At 41.6% G+C, this 26,782-nt stretch overlaps 1 protein-coding gene across 6 annotated transcripts in view; it reads left to right on the top strand.

Moving 5' to 3' along the window:
- The window catches only part of NFIA (nuclear factor I A), a 329,888-nt gene that overhangs the window by 211,110 nt on the left and 91,996 nt on the right, over positions 1–26,782 (top strand). For all 6 annotated transcript variants that reach the window (XM_077825158.1, XM_077825162.1, XM_077825161.1 and 3 more), the window contains exons 4-6: positions 7,412–7,486; positions 20,446–20,563; positions 23,469–23,596. In XM_077825158.1, the coding sequence (XP_077681284.1) occupies positions 7,412–7,486; positions 20,446–20,563; positions 23,469–23,596 (321 nt within the window). The remainder of the gene's footprint in view (positions 1–7,411; positions 7,487–20,445; positions 20,564–23,468; positions 23,597–26,782) is intronic.

The raw sequence follows: 26,782 nt of genomic DNA, 5'->3' as shown, positions 1-26,782 counted from the left end.
AAGTTGGAGAGCTGGGTATGCCTGCCAGGGCTTGTGGCTTCAGCCCCACTCCTGATGAAACCCCCGAGCCCTGGCAGGGGCCTCCTGCGGGGCCAAAGCCGCTAGCCCCACCACCCTGCTACAGGGCAGATTCCCTGAGCTCCCCCGCTCCCCAGTCTGGTAGGTAGAGAATGGGGGCTGGGCACTCCGTGAGCCGCACTTTAACTGTAAAAGAGCTGCATGCAGCTCGGACATCCCTGCTCTATGTCCTTAACTACTTTCGCTTTCAAAATTTGTTCCAAGACCTTGCATACAATGGAGGTCAAACTAATGGGCCTGTAATTTCCTGGATCACTTATTTTCCCTTTCTTAAAAATAAGTGCTATATCAACAATTCTCCAGCCATAGGGCACGACCCTCGAGTTTACAGATTCATTAAAAATCCTTGCTATTGGGTTTGCAATTTCATGTGCCAGTTCCTTTAATATTCTTGGATGGAGATTATCTAGGACCTCCGACTTGGTCCTGTTAAACTGTTTTGAGTTTGACTTCCACCTCAGATACTGTAATTTCTACTTCCATATCCTCATTTCCATTAGCCACCCTAACACTACCCCTAAGCTCCTTATTACCCTTTTTAAAAATGGAGGCAAAGTATGCATGTAGGTGTTGGGCCATGCCTCGATTACTTTTAATCTCCACCCCATATTCAGTGCTTAGTGGTCCCACTTTTTCTTTCCTTTTTTTTTTTTTTTAATTATATGGCTATAGAATCTTTTGCTACTGGTTTTAATTTCCTTTGTGAGGCTTAATTCTGCTTGGCTTTTATCAGTTCTCATTTTTTCCCTACCCTTCTGACCTCCAAGGCATAGCCAATCCATCACAACTTCCATGTCTTGTAGGCTTTCTGCTTTCTCTTAATAACCTAGATGCTTGGACATCCAGTTTGGATCCAGATTCCATCGCAATCTTCCCTGAGAATTTTTCCCCTTCCTTGGGATGCAGGCTTCAGATGCTTTCTGCAACTTTGATTTAAAGTAATTCCAAGCCTCCTCCACATTCAGATCCTTGAGTTCTTCAGTCCAGTCCACTTCCCTAACTAATTCCCTTAATTTTTTAAAATGTGCCCTTTTTAAATCAAGGATCCTAGTTGCAGATCTATTTTTGTTTATCCTTCCATTTAGTTTATACTGAATTCGCTCATGATCACTTGAATCAAGAAGAAAAGGAGGACTTGTGGCACCTTAGAGACTAACCAATTTATTTGAGCATGAGCTTTCGTGAGCTACAGCTCACTGCATCCGATGAAGTGACCTGTAGCTCACGAAAGCTCATGCTCAAATAAATTGGTTAGTCTCTAAGGTGCCACAAGTCCTCCTTTTCTTTTTGCGAATACAGACTAACACGGCTGTTACTCTGAAACTTGAATCAAGGTTGTCCTCTACAACTACTTCTTCTATGAGGTCCTCATTACTCACCAATAGTAAATCTAAAATTGCGTCATTTCATGTTGGTTCGGTGATTATTTAGTGAAGAAATCTGTCAGCTATCACATCCAGGAATATTTGGGCCCAACTATTATAAATAGCACTTGTCCTCCAATCTGTATATGGGAAATTAAAGTCTCTCATAATCACAACATTCCCAGTAGTATTCAGTTCACTAGAATATTAAAGAGATATCTATCCATATCCATATCCGATCCTGGGGGGTCTGTAGCATAACCCAGGGACAATCCCAGTGGAACCAGTGCTAGCTTTCTTCCCCCAAAGTGATTTTGACCCATACAGATTCTGTTTTATCCATTCCATCACTTCTAATTTCTTTACAGTCTCCTACCTCATCATTAATATACATGCTCCTGTACCACCTTTACCTTTATTTCTGTCTTTCCTGAACAGCACAAACTCTTCAGTGCCTGTACTCCAGGCATGACTACTGTTCCACCATGTTTCCGTTATCCCTCTGATACCTGGTTTCACTTCCTGCACCAGTAGTTCCAGTTCCTCCATTTTGTAACCGGGGCTCCTTGCACTGGTGTACAGATGTGTATATTCTAAGCAATATTAATTAGTTACTCAACACTTCGTGAAACAGAGGGTTATCTAGGTGGAGGATAGAACCAAGAGGAATCAAATTGCACTTTGAGTGGAGAGGGATTTCCTTTTTAGTCAGGCATTTGGTTAAGATAATAGGCTTGAAGCCCTAATTGATTATTACTATTTTAAGGTTTTAAGATGGTTATGTACAGTAAGATGCTTGACATGAATAGGGCTTTATAAATTGTTTCAGTCCTAGTATAGGAACTTGTTTCGTAATTTCAAAATACTGAGAGTGAATCAAAGTTTCCCAGAAAGCTGTTTCTTCAAATTAATACTGTAATACGTCGTCAAACTGTCCAGTGCAAGTGAAAGAACTGAATTTGGACTTTTTCATCTTCAGCGGATTAACTCTTTCACGGTATATTATTGTTCAAATTACAGAGAACATGCTTTGTTTGCAAAGCACCACATACACTTATGGCACTATATAATCATTTAATAAATAATAAGAATAATAATTAATAATATAAGGGAAACTTTTTAAACAGCAGTAACACTTTGAACATTAGTACAATGAAAACATTTTTTGGTATGTGGTTAAGGAACAGTGACCTGATGAGCTTACTATATTTCCAGATAAAAGTAAATGCTTCAGTTGTGATTTTCTCAAACTACAATGCAACTGCTTGATCTGTAATCTTCCTACATCTGAGACTCCCTTCCTGGGCATTAATTAGGAATACAAAGGTGACTCTCCATGTACACTAAATATTGGGAGGCAATGTAGTTGGCTTTTGTACACACAAAGCCTCCATTGACTCAATCTTTATATGAATTCACTTAATAACACAGAGCAAATGGAATAAGACCTTGAGGCTTAATTCTGATCTCACATTCACCAGTGTAAAACTGGAAAACTATGTTAAGGTCAGTGGAAATGGACTTGCACATAACTGGTATGTCACGGGGTTCACTTATCGCTAGCAGCACCTCCTGCTGGCCGTCCTGGGAATTAGCTCCGCCAGGCTTATGCTCGCCCTCTGGTGATGTCTTGCCTCATCCTGTCTCGCCGTGTGGCCCCACTCACTCTCAGATCTGCCATTTCCTCGTCATGGCTTGGCCCTCTGGCCAGGTCACTAAGGTCCTCCCCTTCTGGAGAATTCAAAGTCCTTCCAGACCCTCTGGATGGCTAACATCTCCAATGCCCTTGCCACTCCCCATTGCCTGGCAGGGGAACCCAAGCACGCTCTCTACACCAGGTTCTAGCCCAGGGACCCTATAACAAGTAGCCATGGTCTCTACACAGTCTGACCCCTTGTTGCTGTTTTCCTGGGCTTCTCCCCTCTCTGGGCTGGCCAGGCTCCCAACTCCTTCCACACAGGGAGTAACTGCAGCCTGCTTCCCTGCCTTCATACAGCCTCCTTGATGCTCACAGCTCCAGGGCTTTATACTGGCCCTGCCTGTTCCAGCCCCGCTGAACCTACTTCTAATTAGTGGTGTGCTCCCTGGCTCCTCCTCCAGGTGCACCTGGTGGAGTTAATTGGCCTGCCTGGCCACCTTAATCCCTTTCAACCCTCTGTGGGGTGGACGCCCCATCACATGATGGAAGATCAGAATTTGGTTCCTTAAACGTAGACTTGTTTTCGCTCCTACATTATTGGGGTAATGTTTGAACCCAAAATGAAGAAAATGTAATTTATAGGATTACATTTTACATAATTACACTGTCACCATCAAGCTAAAGTGAATTGCTTTTACTGTGGTGGTGGTGTTATGTATGCATATTATTTGTATAATACCAAGAGTGTACTAGGTACTAAGATACTATTTACTGATTCGCAAAAAGAAAAGGACTAACACCTTAGAGACTAACAAATTTATTTGAGCATAAGCTTTTGTGCATCCGATGAAGTGAGCTGTAGCTCACGAAAGCTTACGCTCAAATAAATTTGTTAGTCTCTAAGGTGCCACAAGTACTCCTTTTCTTTTTGCGAATACAGACTAACACGGCTGCTACTCTGAAACCTATTTACTGATTGGTATTATTATATACCTTATTCAGCTAACTTTATTATTTTCTTACTTCCTCCAGAAAAAAATTATCATCCCCATAAATCTGACTTACAGCGAAGTACTGAAACCTAGGGTTTATTCTTTCATGCCCCAATCCAACTCCGATTTAAATCAATGGAAAGACTCCCACTAATTTCAGTGGGAGTTGCTTTGGACATAAAGCCTTGATTCAGGAAAGCACTTAAGCACCTGTTTAAGTTTAAGCACTTGAGTAAGCCCATCCCTATTTGGCGAAGCATTTAATTAAGCATGTGCTTTTCTTAAGCACATGCTTACAGTTAAGCGTATGCTCTAGGGCTTTGCTGCATCAGGGCCTATCTTAGGTGTCCAAGTGCCCTAGTTTATGCATAGAACTTCGGTGAATGAATAGTTTTTGGTAAATTGAATAAGGATTATCTACTCCTCGTTTTAAACACCAGCTTTACTACCCAAATATGATTGAGGTACAAAACTGGAGAGATAACCAGTTCATGAACAGCAATTTCAACTTCCTATCTTAGGGGTATTTAACAAAAGTATAATTTTGCATATATTTCAGAAAAGCGCTGCATTAGAAATAAATCTTGCAGACTTTAGGATGTTTAATCCTCTTTTCAATTAAGGATCTTTTAATGCTAACATCTGCTTTTGGAATTACTTAATAACTTTACCTAATTTTTTTTCTTATTCACAATTAAGTGGAACAGCCAAATTGATACAGTGTCTCTGAAAGACATTTTTCCATTTTGCCCTTTTTTAGCAGGCACAAAAAAATTACATTTTTACAGCTTTTCTTGTTAATTATACTATGTCCTGGCCATTCCTTTGTCATTTGTTTGGTGAGCTCCCTTCATTTTTTCCTCTTTTTTGTTGCACTTATCATCACAATTTTAGAAACCTAAGCCCTAGTTCTGCAATCGGAATCATGTAGGCAGAACTTTAGGCCTGCATGGAGTCCACTAAACTCAATGGGGCACTATGTATCTATGCATGCATGGATCAGATTGCAGGATCAGGGCCTATGCAAGAGAACAGCTCATATGAGTCAGGATTTGAATGGTGTGAGTAAGGGCCCCGATTTCCTAATCATGTATGAATGTATAATTCAATTAAAAAATCTCAACCAATAAATACTTATTTTCACCAATTAAGACTGAAAATCTTGTCAGGCTTTGCACTATTGTTCAATCGCACCTACAGTCCTCTAAACACACACACACACACACACACACACACTCACGAGTGAACTAACACTTTGAGAATGAGCCCAATGTTTTACCTTCATTGTGAATGTTCTTGCTTTTGTGTATTTTTAAATCACACCCTAACCATTATTGCAATAGGATCTCCTTTGTTACAGCCTGTCAGGCAAACAAAGGTGCCAGTGGACACAACAGGCAGAACCAGTGTAGTCCATTGTTATCAGACCTACCAAGGGCTTGATGGTGCCATGTACTGAGCATTCTGGCCCTTATCCAGCAAAGCACTTAAGCATGTGCTTAACTTTAGGTGTCTGAGTGGTCCCATTGAAGTGAGGACCTAAGAGAATTATTTTTAATTCATAGATCTTTTAATCCAGTAAACAAATCTGCTGCAGTATATGAAAAGTAGACTCTCATATTAAAAATACTCAGGAAATTGCCAATGAACATATTCTATTATACTAATTACCCACTTTTAAAAAGAAAAATGATGCAATTATGAACTTTATTATTGAAAAATGCAAACTGAGCCAGGCACAATCACATAAATTTTCTGAAATCTACTTTTTAGTTGAGAAAATGAAAAAAACCCCACTCAGTTTCTACTTTGGCATTTTATGCACTTAAAATATTCAAAAAGAAAAGGAGGACTTGTGGCACCTTCGAGACTAACCAATTTATTTGAGCTGAGGTGCCACAAGTACTCCTTTTCTTTTTGCAAATACAGCAGCTACTCTGAAACCTGTCCTTAAAATATTCAAAGTTTCTTTCCCTCAAAAATTCAAAAAAATTCATGCTAGTAGATTGAGAGATTTATTTGGGTTACGTTTTAACATCAAGTACATTTGAGTAATTTAGCTGTAAACTATTGGATCGTGACAGATTTGTGAATATATTTGTGTACATATGTAATACAAACACACACATAGAGGGACATATAGACACAAAATTATAATTCCAGTAGTGTATAGTGTACTGTATAAATATAATTATATAATACTGTATCTGAGAGACAGTTAACTATGTAAGGCAGATGGTGCCCCTATAAAACATTCAATAATATGTGTGTGCGTGCATTGGAATCAGTGACTTTAAGTAGGACAACCTTAAAAGGTATGCCACTTATCCTGTGAACAAATACGACTTTACAGTTCTTTTAATAATCCCTTTATCCGGAGATTTCTCCCTTGACCCTGATTTCAAAAGCAAGAGGTCAGCCTGGCCTGCTAGCTCCAGACCTCTAATTGAAGTCCTGATATGTACTGTATGAACTGTAAATCCAGCTATGTACACTTACTTGCACTTGGTTTTGAGTTTGAAAGCTGCTTGCTTTGTAATTGATTATGCCCATGAAATTGAATTAACATTTGGTGATAGACATGTTTTCAGAGAAATAGGAAAATACCATTATGTGAAGTGTAACAACATTTTGATATAAAATGTAGAGTCATGCCTTACACAAATGAAACAGGCAGGGAAACATATACCCTGTCTCAAAGAAATTCCAAGGCTTAAAGTTAATGCTTTTCTTATGCAGAGATTTATTTTTTCTTCTGCAAAGCTTGTTTTAAATGCTAGAATTTTTCTTCTTTATGGGAAAGGCATTCATTTTAAAGGTTTGTTTTTTTTAAAAAAAAAAGCTGCTATTTTAAGATTTCCCTAGTGTAACCTCAGAAAATGAAGAGTACATCTTTAAATCTTGTTTTGTTTGAATGAATGGGTAGATAATCCTGATCAGATGTTTCTTTAGAGAATAATGTTTAAAACGATTATAGAATTTAGCTGTCCTGTCTGATTCCTAGGTACAGTATTTTAATTTCAGTTGTTAAGTCGTTAGGGGTCATTTAAGGTAACCATATATTAACCATCTTTTGTTTCAGATTTCCTGTTGAGATGCTTTAACATCTAGAAAACTCCCTGCTGATGTGTCATGTTAGCTTTCTTAACCTCCAGATACAAACCATAAAATAGCCTACATAGCTGTATGACTAGTTACCCACCTCCATAAATAATAATTTGTGCTAAGTGGGAAATTAGGTGTCACAGTTTAAATCTAAATGAAACTAAAGTATTTGAGAATACTGTCATTAAATGCTTAACGCTCATCAAAATTCTTTCATTCTATTTGTTCTGTAGGACATTTGGGCTTCCAGGACAGTTTTGTCACATCAGGTGTTTTCAGTGTGACTGAGCTGGTCAGAGTCTCACAGAGTAAGTATCCTTTTGTTGTTGTTTCCTGTGTTTCTTATAACTATCATTTCCTCCTGTTCCCCCCACCCCAGAAACTGACTGTCCCCTCTTCTACCTCCACTCCACACATGACTAATTGTGTTCCACATTTTAAATTAAGTGGGAAAGTTAAAATAATAGAAATATTTTAAAAATAAATGATAAGATCCTGATTCTGCAAACCGATGGATCCTTACACCAGTGTGGCACCCTACTGAAGATATTAAGATTCTGTGTAGGTGCCCAGGTGGATCAGTTTGTAGGTTCAAAGCTTAAGGGATGAATTTTAATCTTTTAAAATGACATCGTCTCTGCCCAAGAGCCAGGAATTACGTATGCACCAGTTTCGTATATACATGTATGTGTATGTACAGAAGTGGCTGCTGTTTTAACACCCTTAGGTTGGTGAACTTGCTAATAATGTGGACAGCTATACCGGTGTTAGCCCTAAGAGGCTCACTTACTCAAATGCATACAGCTTTAACTTTGTGAGGCCTGCATTCTACCTTCATTGTATGGAATTCTGCCTTTTTAAAGGATTTGTTTTTTGACCTTTAAAGAATGCTAATGCCCACAGCATGAGTGACACACCGCAGCATGATCATTACCAGCTTGTCAATACTCACTAACAACAGTGAATTAAGAGTACCTGTCACCACCCCATTCCATTGATCAAAGGTGCATTGATTGTATTTTTCTATGACATAACCCAGACAGTCCAAGGAGAGAGCATGGACAGCCTCTCTTGAAGCTGTGCCTCTGTTTCGATTACAGCTAGACCAGCCCCTCGGTGCTAGGGTGCTGTGGATTTTTGTAGCTAGGACGAACTATGTTGCAGCATTACAGTAGCACCAGTTAGCACTGCAGTAGTTAACAATTGGACTGTGTTTACAATATAAACCTTGCAGCTTATCTGCTTTAATATGCTCAGAGATAAAACACGGCATGCAGGTTCTCAGCATGGAAGTTTAAAAGCTTGTTTATATGCCCTGGAAGTCCAACTTTTGGCCTTTCCGGGGCCCTGCCTGGCAGGGACAGCCTTAGGAGAGAACCCACGTTTTTGAGTCAAAACCATGGGGTTTCTGTAGGAAAGGTCACCCTGTTTTTCTACTTTATCTCCCCCCCGCACACACACACACACATCAGAGCACTCTAGTCAGAGCACTGAATTGGCTTCCTATTGAAAAACTAGAAGTGGGGGTTGGGGAGGAGATGTGTAGGCATCAGAGAGGTATGCATGGGAGACTGAGAAAGAAAAGAGTACCCTGACCTTAGCCAAGCAATTCTCCTCGCTGTCCTTCTCAGATAACCTGTGGAAAAGCTGTTTCAAGGACATGTGAAGCCAGAGGGAGTTCTAGGTGCACAGTATGTTTGAAAACCAGGCCGCTGTATTTAGGTGCCCAAATATGGACTTGGGAGCCTAATGTTTGGCACCAATTTTTGAAAATCCTGGCTTCATTATTTTATTATAGTGCACTAAATTGATGTTTAACATAAACAGTGTTGGGAATAGCTAAGTTATCTCCTCCTGTATGTGAATAGCTCCATTTTATGATGTTTTAATTTGGTGTAAAGGGGAAAGGCTCTTGAAGTCCTAAGGGAATCCACCCTTTCTCCCTCTAAAACATCCCACATTAACATAATCTTATCTTCACTGGAGGAGCACTAGTCATCATAGCTGTCTCTGGTTTCTGTCAACCCCAGTTCATGTGTTTGCAAGATGCAGTTGCTAGAAAGTAACTAGGTTCACCACTCCTGACTTCCGATCTCCATAGCAGAGAGTTTGGGACTGAGTTTAGGAGCCAGCATATTTCATGCTTATTAATCTTCCATTACATTTTATCATAACAACAGTAACAACAAGAAATCTTTTACCAAAGATCCCAGTGTCTAACAAATTTTACAAACATATTATGAATTATATTTATGAGGCTCACCCTCCCTGTCGCTGAAATGTACACAGCACCCTTTAAAAATTGCTTGGAAACATACAGGAGGGTAGAGTAGAAAATATAGCATTGCATCCATTGGAGTTACCAAGGAAATTTTGGGAGGTAAAATAAAATTATCCAATTGTTATGTATCCAGGACACAAGGGCTTGCACTCCTTGCTCATGCAAAAAGTGACATAGTCTCTTTAAGGACCCTATTGTAAGCGGGGGAATAGTCCCACTATTGTGGGGAACTTTCCTGGCTTCTGCACTACCCTGGTGAAGTGGGCTAGCGAAAGGATCTGAGTCCTCGCTCCCATTTCCTTTACCCAGTGGTCTCCCTGCCCTTGAGGACTCCCCTTCCACTCTCCTGTCTGGCAGCGTCCTCGTAATCCCAACAAGGCTGGGCCCAGGATTCCTGAGGGGCTCTACCCCCAACCTTGCTGTGGTCATCTAGGACAGGGGCTAGGGTGTCCCCGCTCTGGGGTACTCTCTCTGCACTGGGTACTTCTCTGACCCACTGACCATTACATACAATTTAAAGCAAATGCAAGTTATTTAATCAACAATTAATTTTAAAAAGAATAAGGGAAAATGGGAAAGGTTAAAGGAAACACATCACCCCGCTCTGTGGCAGGGAACATCACAAACAGTGTCTCTGGAATGTCAGGGCAGTTCAGTCTGTTCCTTGTAAGTCCCAGGCCTCCTTCTCAGGCCCTGGCTGTGCTGCAGGGATGGACACTTCTTCCCAGTGTCACCCCCACCCTGTCGGGGTTACGATCCAAGCCTGGCTTGCAGAGCCTCTTGGCGGAGGCATCTCCCTGTGCTGGGCCCACTGCCCAGGGTCCCCCTCGCTCTTCCCAGCTGCTCATTGCACCCAGCTCTGGACTGCTCCAGCCCCACCACTCTGTCTTAGCACTGCTACTCCTGCTGCTGCTCTGCTCCAGCTCCCTGGGCTGCTTCGCTGGCTCTGGTTGCTACAGCTCTGCTCCCAGGACAGGTCTGCTCTGCAGGCTGCTTCTGTGACTCTGCTCCCAGCACTGACCTGCTTCATGGGCTGCTTTGCTGGCCCCTCTGGCTCTGGTTGCTGCAGCTTTCTTCCCAGGGCAAGTCTGCTCTCTCTGGGCTGTGCCTCTGGCTTTGGGGCTGCAGCTCTGCTCCCAGGACAGGGTCTGCTCTCTCTGGATATGGCCCAGCTCTGCTCCCCAGCTCAGCTTGGGCCCCTGGTTTCTCCTTAGCTCAGCCCCATTCTGTCTGACCCAGGCAAGTCCAACCCACATGGAGGACGGAGGACAGGACCTTCCTGGCCTCCTGACTTCCTGATTAGCCTGCCTGCCCTGTCATTCAGGCTGACCTGGAGCATTGGCCTCTCCCCATTGTTCCTGGGGGCTGTCAGTCTCAGGGTCCTGATTCCCCATCGACCCTTCCCCCTTTTTAGTACTGGGAGCTAGCAACTAAAACACCCCCACTGAATGTTAGTAAGGGGGCAACAGTCCCCTTACACTATGCAGCCAGGACCTCAGTTTTATATCCTGTCTTCACAATAGCACCTCCGCGAAAACACAGTGCCCCAGCACTGACTAGGATATCCCTTCAGTACTGACTGAGAAGAAAGAATACTAACTGCGGGCTTAGCAACACTACTTCTGGGGGCACCTTGGATTTTCTATGGAGGTGCCCCATACACATACTGACCGGGCCTGACCCTGTTTCATTTATGAGATCCGACAAGCCCACATAGTAGGATATGTCTAGTGTGGATTCTACCCACAAAATCCCATTGATGTCAGTGTGAATTTGCATGCCAACATTCAGGGAATGATTTAGCATAAAGGATCCATGATTAACTGCTATGAGTTGTGCCTAAACTGACATGTAAGGTTGCCTGATAGATTGCGCTATTCAGAATAAACCTTGCTGGGCTATTTAAATATACTTGTGGCTTTACTCCAGACTAGTCCACAGATTGCTTTGGCACTGGAGAGCTCAACCCCTGCAGAGCACTAATCCAGATTCACCAGGATTTTTTTATTAGAACTTGGCAGCTTGAATTATCAAGATACACTCAATCCAGTCTATATATTTATTTCTCTAAAAAGCCACTGCAACTTTAAAAGCCACCCTGCTTGAGGAAGCTCGTCCGCTGTGGTGAGGCCCTTCTTTGATTTCCTGAGCATGCTCTATGACAGCTTCACTTAAGGTCATATTCCATATATGATCTTGAGGCTGCAGAGAGATCCAGGAGCATGTTCTTGGAAGAAAGTTCCGTGATTCTCAGCCGAATCCCTGTTGTGACGAATGCTGTTTTGGGGATGAATGATGCAGAGCAGCAGTACTGCTCACATTTTATATACAGCTCTAAATCGAAACAATGCTTGTTTTAAAAACATTTCAATAATATTAATTTTCTAAATGTGTTTAAATGTGTGTGAATTTTCAAGGACCGACTGCTACTCTGTCACTGACCCTCTTGCTGTGCAGTATGTATGCTACGGGAATGCTCATGCTGAGACGGAAAGACCAAATTTTGCTTTTTGTTACATCAGCATAATTGCACTGAAGTCAATGGGGTTATTCTAGATTTACACCTACGTAAGAAGAAGCAGATTTTGGCTTCTGCGTCAACTGTAGCTCTAAATGGCCTTGTTTCTTTTACACCTTTTGACATTATTGTTTTCATGATTTTTTTTCAATTTGATAATAGAAACACATGCTTTCCCTGAGTTTTAAGTAGTTGTCTGTTGTTAGCTTCTGTCATCTAAAATTAACATGAGGCACATAGTGTTTCCAGCATTTCCTCATTAGGTATTGTTGGGTAATAATAATGTGCCATATTTATTAAACAAGGTTGTCAGATGTCAGTGTGACAGAGAGGCTCAAATAAAGTGCTGTTATATCAGCCATACAAGTCTGGGTGGGGAGGTGAAAAAGCTAAGCAAAAAGTCAGCTTCCTGGAAACAAATGTTTGGAATTAACATTGTACCTTTTTCTAATCCGGGGGTTCTCAAACTGTGGGTCATGATCCCTCAGGGAGTCACGAGGTTATTACATGGGGGTCGCGAGCTGTCAGCCTCCACCCCCAAACTCCATGTTGCCTCCAGCATTTATAATCGTGTTAAATATAAAAACGTGGTTTTTCATTTATAAGGGGAGTCACACTCAGAGGTTTGCTGTATGAAAGGGGTCACCAGTACAAAGTTTGAGCACCACTGATCTAATCTAATCTCTCATTTCTATAGGTCTCAGTCATGATAATATTTATTTAGGTTTATCTGAGCCACTGAACAAGAATTATAGACCCTCTTGGTGGCAGGCACACCTGTAGCTTTCTTCTGTTCCACGGCAATGGGCTTTACCACTGAATCACTAGCCTGCTGCTCAGTCTTCCAGAGGCTGGGTAAATAGGAAAAACAAACCAGGAGAAAGTAAGCGGGGGTGCTTGGGTATAGGAGGTGAGATTGGGAGAGACTGGCAGGCTGGGAGCTTAGAGGCATGAAAAAGGCTACTACAAAGGTGTTGCCAATTTTAAGAAACTGAACATGGAATCCCCCATCATTGGAGGTTTTTCAGAACAGGTTAGACAAACACCTGTCAGGGACGATCTAGCCTCAGTGCAGGGGGCTGGACTAGACGACCTCTCGAGGTCCCTTCCAGCCCTACATTTCTGTGACTCTGTGTATGCTAAAACTAGGTGCGAGGTCTTTCTCCACTCATAATCCAATGTGAGTAGGCCAGATCAGATCCCCATTATTCCTTTATTGTGGTTGGAGAAAATCAGCATTGACCCTCATACCCCAGATCTGCTGGGACTCCTCCATAGAGAAGTTCATCCATGATTGGGTAGGATTGGGCTGAGGGTTAAACGCAGGAATGTCAGAACAGATACAAGTTATTCTTCCTCAAGCCTGAGGCTACATTTTGACCATCCCTTGGTCCCTTGACCATCCCTTGGTCAGCGCTGGGGAAACTCCCCTTTAAGAATGCCCTAGGGACATGATGAAGGGAAGCCAGGCAAGTGTGGCTCCAGTGCACCTCTGTTGACTCCTGTGTTGATGGTGAGAGACACAGGGGGCCCTACGCTCCTGTAGATCCCAGGCAATGCACAGGATTTATTGATGGAACAGCCAGCTGTTGCACAAGCGAAACAAACCCCTCACCTCAAATCATCCTTTATGAGGAGGTCCTCAGAGGTGTGTAGGTGTCTACCTTCCATTGAAATCAATAGGAGCTAGGCTCCTAAATACCTTCGAGGATTTGGACCTAAATTCTGTCCCCTTCCTCATGTGTGCAGAGGTCCCCAAGGCAGTAGACTGTGCCTGCTGTGAAAGGGTGGCAAGATATGGGAGGCAGTGCAGAATTTGTTCACCCCATTTGGCACAAAAGTCCTGCTCCATGGGATTTCCCTGTTCAGCAGGACCCTGGAAGTGCGAATGGGAGACATTGACAGGCTGGGAGCTTGGGGCCAGGGAAAGGGCATGGAGAGGAGGCTAATGCAGCCATTAGATTTGAGTAACCTGCATATGCTCCTGATCTGGATTCCTTCCTGTGTTGATATCCCCCATAGACAGCTGAAATATACAGGCTGGGCTGTGAAGGAAGGATTTGGGGCTTAATGATCAGTCCCTAAAAGCAGATCAAATTTACGCATGTTTTGCACTGCATTGTTGGGTGAAATTATATAATTCCTGGTGCTGATGTACGAAGCACCCTGCCTGCTCACTGGATTGAGAATGCCACACTTAAAGTTGTAAAATGCTAGTTCAGGTTTTCATGGAGTTAGTGGGATGATTTTTAACCTTTTAATATGCCAGTTAAACCACACACACACACACACACATACACACACATTTCTGTGTTAGACACTTAGATCCCATGAAAGGATTAAGTAAATTCCACAGGCTGTGAATGATTTTATGGTCATGGAATTTGAAAAGGCAGGGATCCTGGACTAATGCAGTTTAAAAGTGGATACTTAGGGTTTGAGACTTTCAAGCAGTCATTCTTTGTGATTTGGGGTTGCTGTAGCAGTGCTAAAGTGAAACCAGCTGCAGAATTCTCCTTACTCTTGCCGCGTAGATGGGTGCTGCTGTGGCATAGAATTTCGGGGGCTCTAGCAATAGGAAACTGGAACAGAATGTAAGAGGTCTCAGAATGTAAGAGATTGGCATGAAGTGGCACCCTAGTGTTTGAAATGTGCAATAATTCTGTAACTATATGAAATAATCATTGCTGTTTAAGGCAATAAAAGGAAAATAATCTCTTGTGTGTAGTGTTTGTGTATGTGTCTCCTCACGCTCACCCAAGAGGCTGAATAAAACTGTAACATTCCAGCTCAGATGATTAGAAGTACTGAAGCAGAATCATCTCGGTTGAAAGATACAAAACTGACACTGTAGTTACTGTGGGAGGAATGTGAAGGAGAAATTAAATTAGTTGCCACTACTCTGAGCGGGCAGGGGGCGGGGCAGGGAAGAGACGGGTATAACCCAAGGAATATAGCTTTCCAGTGTACTTTTATCAAGCAGTCCTTATCCACTCAGAATAAGAGGTATAATGTAAACAAATTACAGGTAAAGTCCTGTTGCACCCATCAATTCCTCTGGAGGTAGAGGGCCAACCCGCAGTGTAATTCCCCCAAAGGTAGAGTGGGTATCAATAGCTGTAGTCCAGAGCCCACCAGAGGGGTCTACTTTCTCTGTATGACGCAGAGCTTCTTTGTGATGGCAAGGCCTTCAGATCCATAACCATCAGGATCTGCTGGAGATTGCCCTACACTCAGCCGCCTTGCAAAAACAAGGGTTGGTGCTGCTGCAGCTCGGAAACTGCAGCGTGGGTCCACTGCTTTTCTGCAGTCTGTAGGAGAGTGGGAAGGATCCACAGAACTCCCTAGTGCAGAGCACACTTACGAAAGCTTTGATATAGCCTGTATGTTTTCTGCTATACTAAGCAATACTGTAGCTGAGATAGTTAGAAGTCAGCAGCATGAAAAACAACATTTAAAATATAACTCTGTATTCCTTAGCCAAGCATTGCTATCCCAAACATAGCATTTGGGATTGGGTATAAGAGGGAGAGAAAAAAAGAGTATAATAAAAAATAGACTGCAGGCATAGAATGAACAGTTGCCGTGACCTTGCTTTTTGTATGCCATTACACAATTCAATGGCAGTCCACTCAAACCTTGCTCTCGATCAATATCCTATTAAAGCAGCACAAAAAGTCTCCATAAACTTAGTGGTTAGCAATGTTTATAAATGGAACTCAGCATAATTAGATGGTCAATAGCAAGCTGTACTAGTAATTTTAAAATGAACATCACACATTTCATATCAGTGGTATTCGGCAAACCTCTTTGAACCTAACAGTACAGTACATAGGAGACAAAGGCCATGCAACAAATTCGAGCTACCCTTTCCTCGCTGAGTCAGAAAGATAGTGTGTTTTCCTCTGGTTGTTAAGCCACAGTATATGAAGAAGTGTATTAGTTAAACGTCATGTTTCTTCCTGGGGTATAATACGTTTAGCCTTATGTACATTGTCACTTTGCTGCAGTGTTAGACATGTCTTGATCCTAGTTTTACCCAAATATCTTTGTAAAAATAAATAAATAAAAAATGAAAAAAGAGAAATTAAATATATCTTAACAACTAAAAGACAGTGCCATTTTAAAAGGAAGGCGACTGCCAGCTTGGCTGGTTTTATTTAGTGGGTTTCCTGTACTTTAATTCACTAAATTTCCAAAATAAATATTCAAATTGAATTAAGTCAGAGGGTTTTTTGCTAATTTTTCTGTTATTTTTCTTGACATTTTGGGTGACTATTTGAGCTAATAAACTGGCAGCAAAGGGAATAGATTGGCAGCAGTGGGAGTTTTCCTCAGAGCTGCGCTTTATCCAGAGCAGAGCTACCATGCAGGTGGTCAAAGAGAAGCAGCTCCCCGCTTGCCTCCCCAGTTTAACATGGAATGATCGGCCTACAGTGAGGGTTGTTCCAGTCTTTCAGGCAAACTCATTCTAACCCTCATTCTGATCCTTCAGAGTGATTGAAATGTATCCTGTGTGCGTAGGAGTTTTGTGATGGAGACCACCCTGTCAGCTGAAATCAGCTGAGGCTGCATCAGTTAGTTCACTTACAGGCTCCGCACACATCAATCAAACGAAGTTTTAAATGAAAGGCCAGATTTCTATCCAATAAACCATTTTACTCCTCCCTCACTGGGGTCAGAGCTCTGTGTCAAATGACATCTTGATGCAGGCATGTGGGTGGGGTGTGTATTGTGTGGAAGCTCAGTTGAAATTTTCAACCTATATCTCCTGCTTGGGACGTGTTCTTGAGCTATTTTGGTGTCATTTTTCTGAGGAGCATCTCTTAGGTGGGGAAAGCAGCATATTTTCAGTGTGGCTGGTATAATCTTAACTTTCAATTTATGTATACTTTGGTGTAATAAAGGGCTGGCTTTGTATTATAGAACAGAATGATCTCCACACTTATGCTGACAGTGCCAAAGCATGTTCTTATTTTGGGACGTTGGGCTGAGGTACAGGTGGGGAGAGTGATCACATGTTGGATGATCATATGCTAAAATGAAGAAGCTCAATTTAGACAGAGTTTTGCCACAATTTAGAGCTCTTTAATCCTGTTTTCTCTCTGGTGCTGGAGTGTTGATAGGGAATCCTACAAACAGACAGAAGTGGGATTCTGTCTTTCCATCAGTATTCAGGGCTAATAGAAGAGGGATAGTGTATTCAGGCAGTGAGAGGGGCCATTTGGAGCAAGGAAGGGTTTGCATGGCTAGGCTAGATTAAGTTTACGCACCTTTGCAACATGTTGTGTTGCAAAACAGAAAAGTAAATAGAAGGTCCAAATAAAACACAACAGAGTTCCCTCAGCCAAAGTCCAGTGTAAAGTGTTATGAAGTGTGACTCGATTCAGCTAAGTCTATAACAGGGATATAAAGCATGAATCACTTCAACCAAATTCCAGAGAGGAAGAGACGGATCCCCCCTACCCAGAGAAAGAGAGTTAACCCCTTCTCTGCCAGCCTCTGGATGGGGTCTGTACACTGAAATTTTCCTCACTTTGTCTACAGTAAAATGTTGTTTGAAGAGCAAACTAACTGGGAAAAGAAAACATAGATACCCTTTATTGAAAGATAACTTCCTACTACACAGAGTATGATTCCAGAACAGTTCCCCTTTATGGAAAGTTTACCCTTATAGCATTACTAAGTTTAGTGACCTTGGGTTGTCTCTAGTATGAATGTCATTGTGAGAACTGCCATAGGCCTTTTAAATAAGGCACAGCCATGAACCTTTTAAATGCTTTTAATACTCAACTGCTTTAATAAATGTTCTGTCCTTTGACCATTTTATTGTTTAAGAGGGATGGATCTTGTCTTTTTACCTTTCATCCTGAATCCTCTCAGCTCAGCTCCCCTCAGTACTGCAGGGTGTCCGAGGACCTGGCAGGAAAACCCTATTACTGTTAAATATGGAGGAAGCTAGAGGTTACCTATTTAAATCCTTTCTATCTTGTGGCTAATTTTTATGTTACTTGCTTTACCCCCATCCCACTCCACATCTTTTCAGGCTACGTGCACCATGTTGAGAAGTGGAAGAACTTTTTAGTTTCGCATAAGGCAAATTCAAGAATTTGGCCAGTAATGCGCTAGATTTTGGGGGCTGATGAACGGGAGCAGAGTCAGTTTTTGAACACAAAATTTTCCTCCATCTCTATCTGAAATAAAACTGCTCAGTAAAACTTACAATAGCGGGGAAATTCATTGCCCCTTGAAAAGAAATGGTGCTTTAATTTAGTGCCTGCCTTTTTATGTGCCTGTTTGGAAAATATTATTATTAACCACTAAGTTGGGCTTTGTTAGGTCTGGGGTACAGGGGAATTGATCAACAAAGGGGTTTAAAGAGCACAAATCTGCTTGGCAAAGGAATTGCTGAAGACTGTGGAGTAGATGCTGCAGAGAGTACCTGTATGATTGATTTCCATTCACGTCAGACTGACTGCAGTGTGGTCATTTTTCTAACCCATAACTGCTCATACTGCAGCGGTCTGCTATCTGCAGGGTGTCTGAATTATAGCAGTCCATGCCCATGTTACCTTTTACACAAATTACTTACACTGGTTTCTTTTTTCCATGCAAATTTGTCGGTTTTACAGCCTCTTCTAGCTGCTGTCAGGAAACTCTAGCAGAAAGCACAATTTAATAAAATGAGTTTTACTATATTTAATTTTTCTTTAAAAAAAACGCCCGCCCTCTCATACAGCCAGTGCACAGGAAACATATTTTAGTTAAAGGAACACAACAAAGGAGTTTGTGTTCTTGCCGTAAATTACTTCCCAAATTAATCCCTTTTAATGATCGTTCCAGATTTTCTTAAGTTTTAATAGCATTGTGTGCTTTCCACCCTACGCTTTTAAAAATCTGTTACTTGCTGTCCATGTCATTCCCAGTCTGTCTCAATGTTGATCTACTTTCTTAAAAGATCTTTGCCATAGATTGCCAGTTTAATTGTGAGGAGAATGAGGCAGCTGCAAAGCTATATTCTTCATCTGTCAAATCCAGCAGTGCTTCTTCCCTAAAACTTGGGGTGAAATCCTGACTCTATTGAAATCAAAGGCAGAACTCCCAGTGGCTTCATTTGGTCCCGTATTTCACCCTTGGTATGCCAGGTTATTGGTGCAAGGTACCTGAATCATCCAATCTTGATTTCCTCACTGATGCCCACAAGAGTGAAATATTTCATGTGTTTAATATTGGGCTCAGTTCCTCCCCGGTTGGAGCAAGCACAGGTCTATTGATTTCAGTAGAGTCGTTCCAACTGACACAAGAGTAAATTTGGCTCAGTATCATTGTGTGGCACCAGGAAAATCCCTGTGAATCAGAGTTTTCAGATAATATATACTGTGCCAAACAGATTTATCTTGGGCAACAGGGTAATTTTAATCAGATTGTGGAATGGGACAGACAATCAATCTTGGTCCATAAAGCAAAATGTCCTGTAAAGGTCAGGGCACTGGAATGGTGACAGTGGGCATGGTATCATATCACATGCAGTGGATTTCATTGAGGAAGACCTTGCCGGATCAGTTTTATATTAGTTAAAACATTCTCATTTGTTCCATATTGCTCAACACATGGGAGTTCAGAGCCCTATGCCTGTAAACTTTTGGAAAAGGAACTCTCATAATACCTTAGTGTAAAAACAGTACTCTAGGCAAGCGTATTAAAGTCAGGTGAGTTATAGCAGTGGTGGTCCTTATAGAAAACCATGCATGCTTGTGGGAATAAAGAACAATAGAAAACGTTTGTTGGATAATAATATAATGAGGCAAATTGTCTCTGGCCTTGGCACAGAGCCAGAGAGGAACACAAGGAGTCTCAGCCCCTGGCATACTTCCCTTAGGGGTCTTGGTCAGTCATAGCTCCTATGCTCCAGGAGTATAGAGACTGTAGCCTCTATGTACATCTGGGTGCACACAGCATTCCCAAAGGTCTTGGGAAGAGGTGGCACCAGTGCCCCTTCCCCGTCTACAGAAGCTCGTAGACTGGGCCAGGCATACTGTAGGGATGGCGCAACACGTCCACTACTCAGCACTGTGCCTAATAAGGAAGTAAGTTCCAAGAGATGTTATTAAGAAGATTACAATATGGCAGCAGTTTCTTAAAGGAATCCAAGATTCTTGCTGCAAACAATGAGAATTGCCAGTACAGAAAAGACTGACCTGAAAAGAAAATAGGAATGTCTTTATTATATTATATGATTATTATTATTTATTTTTATTACTGGAGTACTTAGGAGTCCTAGGTGGGGACCAGGACTGCATTGTGCGAGGCGTTGTACAAACATACCAAAAAAGACACTTCCTGCCCCCGAGGGCATCATATAGCGGTAAAATGTTCCTGATTACAGTGTCAGTTCACTTTGGGTGTTGATATATAATTGAGTCCTTATTCACATGACTTACTGACTTTAATTTTTTTTGTTTCCCTAGCACCAATAGCTGCAGGAACAGGCCCAAATTTCTCCCTCTCAGATTTGGAAAGTTCTTCATACTATAGCATGAGCCCAGGAGCAATGAGGAGGTCTTTACCTAGCACATCCTCTACCAGGTAATTTGATATGTGTATGCTATTGGGTTACTTGTGAAACCCAGATTACGATTAATGCTCATATGGAAATTATTGTTTTGTACTTACATTGTTTGATGTGTTCTGGTGGGGACAGGATGGTGAGTCTTTTCAGAATCACAAATCTGAGTGTCTATCTCAGTCTATATTAAAGCTCTGTACTTAAAGTCCAGCTTTGAAAAAAGCTGCAGAGAGACACACAGGCCCTGATTCTTTTCTCACTTACCTTGTTTAGAATCACAGGTAATTCCATTGAAATCAGTAGAGTTGCATTGGTATAAGTGAGAGGAGAATCAGGACCATAATGAAACATAATGTCCTCCCATGATAATGTCACTGAGTATTTTTCATGGAGATATTTCTTGTCGGCATTGCATAGAAGGAAAAGAGACTGGACACCAGACTTTAGATAAAACTTACATGTATTGTGTATACATAAAAGTGTTAGCTGTGAAACTAACATAGTGTTGAAGACCTGGCTTTAATTCATTCACATTTTGGTGTGGCTTTAAGAATTTTGTGATTTAATGAAGCAACTGAATTTTTGATGCAGGCTACTGTCAAGTCCAATTGCACATCTTAGGTGCAAACTAGCAGACAAGGATATTTTTTACTCTGTCTTTTTACTTTAACCATACATGAGATTGAATTTATAAATAAGCCTAGTCACCATTGCCATCTTGAACACTGTTAAGAAACCAGACTGATTTTTGTTTGTCCGCCAGCCAAAATGATCAGTTATTTTGAAGACATGACAAGAAATTCTAACTTCTGCCTGGAGTTCTTTTAGGTTCTGATCTCAGTCTGCAGCACCACCAGCTTTGCAAAAAGCAAGCACACCATTAAAAAAAAACATATCTTTTGAATGTAGCTGTTTTTTTTTCTACAAAAGTATGTAGAGTCTCCTAGCAATAACTTTTAGCTTATTTGTTAGTCTCTAAGGTGCCACAAGTACTCCTTTTCTTTTAGCTTATAGTTCGCAGTGATTGAAAGAACATTCTGTACACATGAGCTCAGTCAGCATTCTGAAGCTTAGCAAATACGGTTCTCATTACATGTGGCAGTAATCAATTTAAAAGTTTGTGCTGTTAGTTTTTTCACATGTGTTTGGCATACTGTATGTGCAGTGCTCATCATTAGAATCACTCCCAGGAAGAGTTTTGTTGTGACTCCAGGAGTGAAAAAGGCAGGTTATTAGTGTTACTTAAAAGCTCAGTTGTCACTCTTCTATTCTTCTGCAAATAGCTAGCACTGATAAGGAGCTAATTATAAACATCACCAGTAGTTAATAACTTGGTAATATGTTTGTTTTTCTCTCATTAGGTTGTTCCCAGTTAGAAAAAAAGTATTCCTTAAATACACAGACTCAGTGGCTCTATCAGGCAGTAATTGTATTGTACACATAGAATTTCCCCAACCGACATATACCGATTCTTTTAAATAAGTTATGGTACAACCTGCATTCCATACATACCATAAAACATTGTCTCCCTTCAGCTTTGCATACAGAACTCCCAAACCCTGCAGCTCTTACTCAGGCAGAACTAAGGGTGAAGTTAAAGTGAGTCTTGCCTGAGTGAAGGCTGGAAGATTTAGCTTAATGGGAATTATGCCAATGGAATGTTTTATATCCATTGAAGTACATCCCTGATACACAAAGGAGTCTATTCTTGTTTACTTATGGGACATTTAGGCAGGTAGGCCTTTTCTTGAATCCCTTACACACTGCTGGTGGAATTGACCCCACAGAATAAAGAGCTGGCAATAGACATAAGTTCTAGAAAAATGTGTTAGGACAAATTCACAATAATATTCTAGAGCATTCTGTACATCTCATTATTCCAAACTTAGCCAAGATTGTGGGCCCTTGGAACTGGAATTCATTTCCCTACCACTCTGCCACACTTTGTGTCAGTTGACCTTCAGAGCACAGTGTCAGGATTCTCCCATCTCTCAGCCTTTCGCCTGGGTTGGATTGTGGGGGAGGTATTGTATATGGTAAGTGTTGTGTGGGAGCCTTTCAGTGTTGGCATTAGTCAGCAAGCTTTTTGTTCTTTTTTTTAAAAAACGTGTGGCGGCAGCCAAAGACTATGTTCTACATCAGGCATTGCACAAATTAGATACAGGGTAAAATTTTTATTCTTGTTTAAAATAACCTGTGACAATGTAAAACTGAAATATCTTTTCCATCTTTTGCCATCACTCATGTGCTTATTATTGTAGGGTTACCATGAAGCTGGGTTTGCTGCCATTGGATTTTTCTTTAGGAAAAGAAAGCATTGAAAATATAAAAAATGCATACAAAGGGAGTATATGGAATTCACAGTAAGATAAGGAGAAAACAAGGTAGTTTAAATGAGGGTCTGCCTGTCAGTACCATATCTGTTTAATATTAACTATTTGATAGCTGGTGACACAGTGAATTAATGGTACAAAACCCACTGAAGTCAATGGGAGTCGTTCTGTCGACTTCAGCATGCTTTCCATAAGGTCCTAGCCTTCCACCTGTGAAAATCTAAATTTTAAAATATCTTTGGTTCCAGTTTGGAATGAGTTTGGTGATCTCAGCTTAGTCTTTATTGGAGGTTGTTGTGTGTCACAAAATCAGCATGGAGCTTGGCACAGTTCAGAAAGTTTGACAATTCTAGTGTAAGGCAGCCTCAAGTCTGAAAAAAGTAGATCAGGACTGAGGTACATTGATTCAGCTTTGTGGGGAAGAGTGAATAGAACAGGAACCTCTCCCAAGTCAATGCCTTAACTCTGTCAGTTTCAATGTCACTAAACTTAACCCTGTTGGTCTCTTCCCATGCTACCGAGAAATATACCAATAGAGAAATACCTTTGTATCCTTTCAGCATATACAGTATTGTATGTTTTGCTGTTTCAGCTCTACAAAACGCCTCAAATCTGTGGAGGATGAAATGGACAGTCCTGGTGAAGAGCCATTTTATACAAGCCAAGGGCGCTCTCCAGGAAGTGGCAGTCAGTCAAGTGGATGGCATGAAGTGGAGCCAGGTAAGCCACGGCTTTCAGGAGTCATAGGAAATTTTCTCCAGTTTTTCAGTTTTGTTATCATAAGAGAACACTGTATAGAAAGGCTATAAATAAAACCCCTATGATTTGTGCTGAAATGGTCAGTCTAATGAAAATATTGCAATAGTTTGATTGCTCCTGCAGCTGCAAATGTTTTTGTAGTGTGTCACTTTTGTATTTGGGCCAAGCATCTGAAGTATTTGAATAATGCAGAAAAAGATATGCTCTCCTTCTCTGTCAAATTGTCCATATCCAATCGTGGAATATCACTGATAACAGCTTGGCAAAACACAGCACCTGTCCCAGCTGTGGACCACATTTCATTCTGTTGTAAAATGCCATTGTTTATATTGTTTTTTTTAAAAAAAAAAACCACATACCTCTATAAGATGGAAAGACTTTTGAAGAATTATATAACATTTGTTTACTCTGCAGTGGGTTTTTGAGAGACTTGGTATGAGTTGCTGTTGTATTCACCCATAGTGGTGTGAAGTTTGATTGGAGACTCTATGCTGAAATACATATCATTGGAGTTAAGAACTTTAAGGAAGAAGCCATGCCTTTTCCTGATGAACTTTCCTTGGCTTGTGTTATTTACTTAGTGTCTCTCGATCACCTAGCTTGGTATCATCTGGGTACTTAATAGTAATAAAAACATTTTCCTGGTATGATGACATTTAGTAGGCAAAATAATGCCACAGATCTCTGGTCTAGATAGGGATTTTGTTACTAATTATTATTAATACTAATTTATTGAGTACCAACAAAATGTTTTTGTCTTTCACTATCCAACATTTTACCAGGTCATCAATATATGGTCCTAAGGGATTGGTCCTTTGTGTTTTGTACATTTTAATATATTTTTTACTTAGATTTAAAATAATAAAGATGTCTAACCAAAGGTCTAGGCACCCTAACATAATTAATGATACAGCCGCACAATTATATTATACCTCCGCACCATTAAAATCAGTTCTGCAGGAATTTGGCTGGCCAGCCAGCCACCTACTACCTTCATCATCTCTGAAGCATATCCACAGCCTTCTCCAGAAGCACATCAAACAGATGTCTTTTGCAGCATGCCTGGAAAGCCATCAAATGTTGCTATTTCAGACCAGGAGGGAGCAAGTTTCAGAGTCTCAGAGCTGACAGAACATCCTGCCAACAGCTCCCCTCTCTTTTATAATGAGCTGGATCCAGTCTGAGTGCTCCTGTTAACCACAGCTGTGGCAGTATAGCATGGAGTCCAGTCCCTCAGGTAGGCCAGCTCCAAGCCATGTAGGGTTTTATAGGTCATAACCAACACCTTAAACTCCACCCAGAGACACATGGGCAGCCAGCACAGATCCTGGATCACTCTGGCCATGAGCCCCCAGTGAAATGTCCTGTTCAATAAGCAAGCCACTGCATTCTACACCAGCTTCAGTCTCCAAATAGTTTTAAGGTGTAGCCCCATGTAGAGTGCATTGTCGTTGTCTGATCTTGAGGTGACAGAAAGCACAGATAACAGTGGCAAGGTCTGTGTCTGAAAGAAAAGGCTGCAACCTCCTAGCTAGACGCAAACTGGGTCATGGCTGTAACATGATCGTCAAACAGCAGCATGGGCCGTAGAATCACTCCTAAGGTGTGAATACTATCAACTAATGGCAGACATACTGCTCCAGTGGAAGGGGTTGATATTGCCTCCTCCCAGTTCTCCAGCGACATCCCCCAACCCACCTTCATCACCTCAGTATGATCTGGGTTGAGCTCCAGACAGCTTGCTCTGAAACAGTGATTGAGGTGCTGAATGGCATGGTTCCAAATGAGACAAGGTAGAGACATACAGTTGGGAGTCATCGGCATACTGAAAACACTGAGCCCCATGCCCCCTTACAATGTTCCTAGTGGCCTTTTATGCATGTTGAACAAGAGAGGTGACAGAATGCCACCCTGCAGCACCCCACCGAGCTCCTCAGGAAGAGAAGCTATTGTCCACAACTGTCTGCTGAGAGAAGAGAACAAAACACTGAAAAGTGGCCTGGTGCATTCTCAACAGGTCCTCAGGCAAGTCAGCAGCACTTCATGATCAACCATATTAAAGGCAGCTGATAGATCTAATGATACCAGCATGGAATCTGGGTTTTCATCCGTCGCCAGGAGATCACTGACCAGTGCACCAGGGCAGTCTTTGTGTCATAGCCAGGTCAATACCCAGATTGACAAGGGTCAAGGAGATCACAGGCATCTAGACATGGTGAGAATTGTCTTGTCACAACCTTCCCACAATCCTACCTAGAAAGGAAAGATGTGATACTTGTTGATAATTAGCAAGATTGTCAGCACACCATGATGACTTCTTGAGCAAAGGCTGCACTCCTGTTTCCTCCAAAACAATAGGCAGCCTGCCCTCTCTAAAAAAGGTGCTGACAATCTCCACAAATAAGGAGATCCGCTCTTCCTCACTAGCCTTCCCCAGCAAGGAAGGACGTGAATCCAAATGACAGGTTGCAGGACAAAGTTCTCCCAACACTTCCAGTACCTCAGGGAGTATTACTGGCTGAAACTCCAGCAGAGAAGACAAGGCCTTTGTTCCCTCAAGACCAGGCTCAATCACCACAAAAGCAAACAGCCTATCCCTAATCTGATCAGTCTTGTCTGCAGAATAGCAAACAATTTCCTCACCACAGGAGGGACTCAGACCAGCTACCGAGCAGAAACCATCCAAATGTACCAGACTCTCTGTCACACAGATCAAATCTTCTGTCTTAGATGTTGCGGATACTGTGGTGGAGAAAAATAATCGTCTCTTTGCCTCCTGCACAGCAATAGCATAGGAGTTGAAAAGAAATATTTATGCTACAGCTGGTCAGTCTCAGCTGGTCAGTCTCAGCGCAAGATTTCCACCACTGGTTCTCTAGCCATCTCCCTCTCGCTTCATTTGTTTCAGACCATCCATAAACCAGGCTCATCTCTGAAAACGAAGCCAGCAAAGAGAGCACTTAGGATCCACCTCCTCAATAGTGGAGGACAAAAAACTATAATCATCTACAAACCCATCAAAAGAGTGGTCTGTCAGCAGAACAAGAGTCACCATCAGAGCTCTGTATATCAGAAAGCAACAGCTTATATCATATTTTGTTTTAATATATAATATATAGTAAGTCACACGTGCTCTGAAATCAACAT

Source organism: Eretmochelys imbricata, chromosome 8 (genome assembly GCF_965152235.1).
Source record: "Eretmochelys imbricata isolate rEreImb1 chromosome 8, rEreImb1.hap1, whole genome shotgun sequence".
NCBI lineage: Eukaryota > Metazoa > Chordata > Testudines > Cheloniidae > Eretmochelys > Eretmochelys imbricata.
This window is presented reverse-complemented; position numbering and strand designations above follow the sequence as displayed.